The 6,099-nt window shown below is 44.9% G+C and overlaps 1 protein-coding gene across 1 annotated transcript in view; it reads left to right on the top strand.

Moving 5' to 3' along the window:
• Nucleotides 1–231: 231 nt before the first annotated feature.
• Nucleotides 232–6,099, top strand: part of LOC307228881 (VPS10 domain-containing receptor SorCS3-like) — a gene marked incomplete at its 3' end in the record, with an annotated part of 115,434 nt that continues 109,566 nt past the window's right edge. Inside the window, exon 1 of the mRNA XM_079998716.1 lies at nt 232–315. Coding sequence (XP_079854842.1) covers nt 247–315 — 69 coding nt within the window. The 5' untranslated portion in view covers nt 232–246. The remainder of the gene's footprint in view (nt 316–6,099) is intronic.

Genomic DNA, 6,099 nt, shown 5'->3' with positions numbered 1-6,099 from the left:
TTTTGACAATCTGGAATGAGTCATTTTGTATGTGGTTGGTTCACCTCCTCTTGTTCCAGCATCGGCAGACCGGGGCCAAACACAGTGCAGAACATGACTCCATTTCTCACACTAAAGAGCTTCGTCTCAAATTCTGCTTCTTTTTCAAAGGCCCCTATTGTCCCCGTTGCCTTTCTGACTGGAGTGTTTTCGTTTCTGCTTGTGTCTTGGTGCAGATCCACAGACTACGGATCCACATACGAGAGGATGAACGACAAGGTGGGGTCCAAGACGGTGCTGAGCTACCTGTACGTCTGTCCAACCAACAAGAGGAAGGTGAGACTCACGAATGACTCAGAGTGTTGGAATCTGCTTCATCGAGTCGCTATGACATCATCAGCATGAGGCTTTGCATCAGTCACTGGAGAGAATAGTACAACGGCAAGAAAACGGAAAGAACGGAGAACGGCGTACGTATCACACACATCAGGAAAGAGTTTGGAAGTCAGACTTCGAAACCTCCAAACATCCTTCAAAAATTGACTTCATGGAAGTGGTTCTCAGCGTGAACCCCCGGGGGCCCCCAGGGGTCCTTTGGAAGGTCCCAGGGGGTCCCCATTAAAATAATTAAGCGATAAACGTCACCATGACTGAATTGAAAGACGTCTGCGCCTCCAGAGAATGTACACTAATGACTGTTTGGATCCTAGTTCCACTCGTATCCCCGCATCTAGAGCAGAGACACTCAATCATCCCTCACAATCAACATCTTCTGTGTATGAAACCGAGGGTCCTTGATGTCAGAAAAGGTTTAAGAATCCCTGCATTTGAACATCGCTTAGGGAATTGTATGTCACAGTGAAAAACCTTATACAAGTCATGTTATGAAACCTGAGGGCCATCATGCTATCGATGGTATTACATATTCACGTATGCCGGAGCATCCTGCTTAAAAGGTGATATTTTTTACTTCTATGGAGAAGCAAATGAAGCTGCGCCTCACAGTGGATTTTAATTATTAGACCTGATACTTTGGACCATAAATCCTGAATAGACCAGGGAGAACCATGCATGGTGTTGGCTGTGGAGCAATTTGTCAGACAGGACAACCTAGGATGTTCCCCATCCAAAGCAGAGCTGTATATAGTTTGTGAATATGGGTGCTGGCCCTCCACTTGTCCTATTTTGGGATCTATGTTTGTGTTCCGGGTCCAGGCCCTTGTCCACTGATTGGCTTGTTTTTCTCTCATTTGGCTCGATTGAGCTGCAGGAGGCTTGGTCCTGGTCCTGGTCCTGGTCCTGGACCTGGTGGAGTCTGGACTTTGGATTTTGGATGTAGAGGATGTTTTGGCTCTGGCTGATGGAGGGTGATGTGACGATGGATCCATGAGGGTTCTACACCTCTGGATATCATTGAGTTACTCTCAGGCTGTGGCAGCAGATTGTGGATACAATGTGTGAGCAATTGGCCAAATTGGAAATTACATTTATATAATTTAATATATTAAATAATAAAAATGTAATATATTTAATATATAATATATATTATATAATAATATAATATATTATATTATTAATATTTATATTTTTTTGATATATTTTATTATATGCTTTAGCTATTTGTTATTGTTGTGATTGTTGTTGTTGTTGTTGTAATTATTATTATTATTATTATTATTATTATTATTATTATTATTATTATTATTCTCTCAGTTGAAATGAATACCGTGTTCACTGTGAAGCAAGCTTTACTCTATGACACGCACTCTCTACATACTTGATACGTTTTTTTAAAAGACGAAATGTGATTTGAGTCACACAAGGACACCTTCAGGAGAACTGAGCAGTGTTTCATCCATTATTCATAATAATACTACTACAACTACTACTACTACTACTACTACTACTACTACTACTACTACTACTACTAATAATAATAATAATAATAATAATAATAATAATAATAATAATAATATTATTATTATTATTATTTTATTCATTCATAATTAATTAAGGAATAAGGACTGAACTTCAAAATGTTCAAAGGGACACGGTTGTTGGTTCCAGTCAGAGTCAGAATGAGTTTAATCTGCCAAATACTTCTTCATACAGTATAAAGGAATTTGTTGTGGTGAGGATTGGGTGCGTTTCCCTCCAGACAACTAGCACAAGAAGTGTAACATTCTGAAAAAAAAAATAATTATATTTTTTTTACATTAAAAAAAATACAAATATACAGACATTATTATTTCTATTCTGTATTGCCAGAAACTGATAAATGATTATGATTGAATTGATCAGCATTTTGATTTATTTTATTTGTCTGTATTGTTTAATTTATTTTATAGCCAATTACATATTTCCATTTTGACAGAATAATAGTAATTTTTCTTTGTTTTTTTCGTAACAGAAAATATTTGTCTTCATACATTATTTGATATTATTTATATTTAATGTTTACGTTTTTTGTAAAAATCCCACCTTACTTAGTTGTATTGTTTGTGTCAATAATATACAATATTTCCGTGCTATGTATCCATTTTTGGATATGTGGGATTAGAGTCGTATGCAGCACATGGTGTTGTCATGGAATCTGATGCTCAGCATCGTGTTATTGTATAAGATGAAAACTAATATTGGACCTTAATTCTAAAGCAGCAATAGAATCATAGCTGTTGGAGACATTCTGTAGAAAGACTTACTGAATATTGATTTAAGTAAGATGAATGGCTTCATCGATTCCACATTGAGGCAGTAAATTTGACATTTAAGAGGCGGACATTTTACAGGCGGACAAACCCTTTTACTCTGAAAAGCGCTCCTAAACCCGATCAAAAACATTCAACAATCTACTCCTAAAATGCAGTTTATGTAATGAACTGACTAGAATTGAAAGAAATAAAAATTACAAAGACCTACATTTTTTTTTTCAAATCAACAATAAGTGGGATTTAATTGATTATTCATATTCCATTCCAAGTCATTTAGCAAACACTTTTTGTCCAAATCAACAGTCATTTAAGTGAAATATAAACAATTAAAAAGTGAAGAGATCCAGTGGCAGCAGTGTGATGCTACTTAGCAGTGCTTTCCGTTTCCATTTTTCAAAATCAACGCTTCCATTGAAAATGACAAGAATTAAAATAAATTAAATCAAAAGACGAATAAATTAGAGCTATTAACAGCAATGCAAAATAAAGTTGATTAATATACTGTAATTTAACAGAAATATAAACAGTACATTTAGACACAGACAGAGAAACTGCATTAAATGTTTTACTTGTTTTGAGTAAAGTTACTTGGATGGATGGATGGATGTATGGATAAATAATAGATAGATGGATGGATAGATGTTTGTACTGTATATGAAAGGATGGATAGATGATGGATGGATGGATCTAGAGATGGATTGATGGATGGATGGATTTAGAGATGGATTGATGGATGGATGGATTTAGAGATGCTAGATATATGCAGTAGATGACAAGTGGAGGATTGATAGATGGAAGGATAGAGGACAGATGGATGGATGTACATAGAGATGCATCGATAGATGATGTATGGATGGATACATTGAGAAATAGATACATGGATGGATATAGAGGTGATTGGCGGCTCCCAAATCAGACTCACATGTTAACAAAACCAATTCACAGAGGAATGAACTGGTTTCCATAGAAGAATTAACAGTTTTCCATAGGGGATAAACTGGATTCTATAGAGGAATGAACTGCTTTCCATAGAGGAATGCATTGGTTTCCATGGAGGAGTGAACTGGTTTCCATAAAGAAATTAACGGGTTTCTAGAGACAAATTAACTGGTTTCTATAGAGAAATGAACTGGTTTCTATAGAGGAATTAACTTTTTTCCATAGAGGAATGAACCGGTTTCCATAGGGGAATTAACTGGTTTCCGTAGCAGAATGAACTGGTTTCCATAGAGGTGTCATGATCTCCGCCTTCTTCTACTTCCCCTCCCTCTCCTTACCTGTCCCATTAGTCCAACTCCATTCACCTGCGCACACAGCTGTTCCAGATCTGTAATCTAACCCCTATATATGCCTCTCTCACCAGTCACCCATTGCCAGTTTGTCTTTGTGCTTGCACCAGACTCTCCAGCGTTCTCCGGACTGATTCCCTGCTACCGACTCTGCCTCGCTCCGACTACGTATCCTGCCTGCCACTCCGCCTGTCTTCTGTCTGCCCTCCTCGTTATCGAACCTGCCTGTCCCCGACGACGTATCCTGCCTGCTCCCTGCTTGTCTTCCGTCTGCTCTACAAATCTTTGTGCTGCAATTGGGTCCTAACCACTCCCGTTACAGTACAAACTGGCCAACAATGGACCCAGCACACAACCCCGAGTTGCTTGCACGCCTGGGAAGGGTGGAGTCACAGCTCCAACACCAGGAGGCTGTCCGAGCCTCCACCTCAGCGGACGTTCGGCTAGCAGCGGCTAGCCAGGAGCAAGGGCTCGCCGCGCTAGCTGTCTAGGTCCAGCAGCTCGCCATCGCTCTTGGTCAGTTCATCCCGCCGCCTGCTTCCCCGGACCCACCTGCACCGGCCCAGCCTGGGTACTCCCTGGAGCCCCGGGTGGGGGTTCCAGAACGCCACGCCGGAGACGCAGACGGTTGTAGTCCGTTCATTACGAACTGTTCCATCCTCTTCGCTCTGCAGCCCCACACCTTCACCTCCGAGGAAGCCAGGGTGGCGTTCACCGTAAATCACCTGACGGGCCGCGCACGGCTGTGGGTAATGGCCGAGTGGGAACGACGAACACCAGCCTGCTCCTCCTTCCACGCCTTCCCCGCCGAGCTCCGCAAGGTGTTCGGGGTGACATCACGAGGTCCCGATGCTGCTGGTGGTCTCCTGGGTCTCAGTCAAGGGTCCCGCTCCATGGTCGATTACGCGATCGACTTCCGCACCCAGGCTTGACTGAGCGAGCGGAACCCGGCAGCCCAGATTGATGCGTTCCTGATGGGATTAGCAGAGTACTTGAAGGATGAGCTAGTTTCCCACGACCTGCCCACCTCTCTCGATGGCATCATTGAGCTTGCTTCCCGTATCGACCGACACATCCAGGCCTGCCAGTGAGAGAGGCGTCAGAGGCAAGTGGAGTGCCGCCCAGCAACCCGTCTTCCAGGTTCCTCCAGGCCGCCAGCTCTTCCGGCCTGTCAACCCACGAGTGAGACCTCTCCCATGCGGATTGGCCGGTCCAGCCTCACCCCAGAGGAGAAGGAGAGACACCGGGTGGGGAACCTTTGCTTCTACTGCGGTCTAGCTGGACACTACATTTCCCGGGTGTCCGGTAAAAGGGCCGGGCTCGCCAGTGAGGGAGGAGGTCCTGGTGAGCCACACCTCCAAATCCCCCTCCTACCTACGCCCCCTCTGCCAGGCTCGGCTGCTCCTGCCCCAAGACTCACATTCCTTCGCCATACTTATTGACTCTGGTTCCGATGTTAACATCATCGACGATAACCTAGCACAGCAGCTGGGTGTTGGTCGAGTTCTCCTGCCTTCTCCGGTACCTGCCACTGCCCTGGATGGCCGCCTCCTGGGGACAGTCACCCATCAGACAGTGCCCATCCGCATGCTCCTGGCCGGCAACCACCACGAGACGATACAGTTCTGCATCCTGCACTCACCTCGTCACCCTCTCCTCCTGGGGTTCCCCTGGCTCCGGCGTCACAACCCACACCTCGACTGGACCACAGAGGCTATTCTGGGATGGAGTCCTGCGTGCCATCAGGTCTGCCTGAAGCAAGCCGCCGCACCTCAGCCATCCAACAGCTACAGCTCCGCACCCCACATGTTGGGGGTCCCCGCCGAGTACCTCGACTTCAGGGAGGTCTTCAGCAAGGCCAAGGCGACATCCCCTCCCCCGCACAGGCCGTACGATATTGCCATCGACCTCCAGCCTGGCTCCACCCCCCCCAGAGGCCACCTGTACTCCCTGTCCGCCCCGGAGAGAGAGGCCATGGACACCTATATTAATGATGCCCTGGCGGCGGGCATCATCCGTCCCTCCTCATCCCCGGCGGGGGCGGGCTTCTTCTTTGTGCTTCGCCCCTGTATTGACTATCGCGGTCTCAACGACATTACGGTCAAGAACCGCTATCCCCT

The sequence above is a fragment of the Zeus faber genome (genome assembly GCF_960531495.2).
Source record: "Zeus faber genome assembly, chromosome: 4".
In the NCBI taxonomy this organism is placed as follows: domain Eukaryota; kingdom Metazoa; phylum Chordata; class Actinopteri; order Zeiformes; family Zeidae; genus Zeus; species Zeus faber.
The sequence above is the reverse complement of the archived record's forward strand: the minus strand, read 5'-3'. Positions and strand labels throughout refer to the sequence as shown.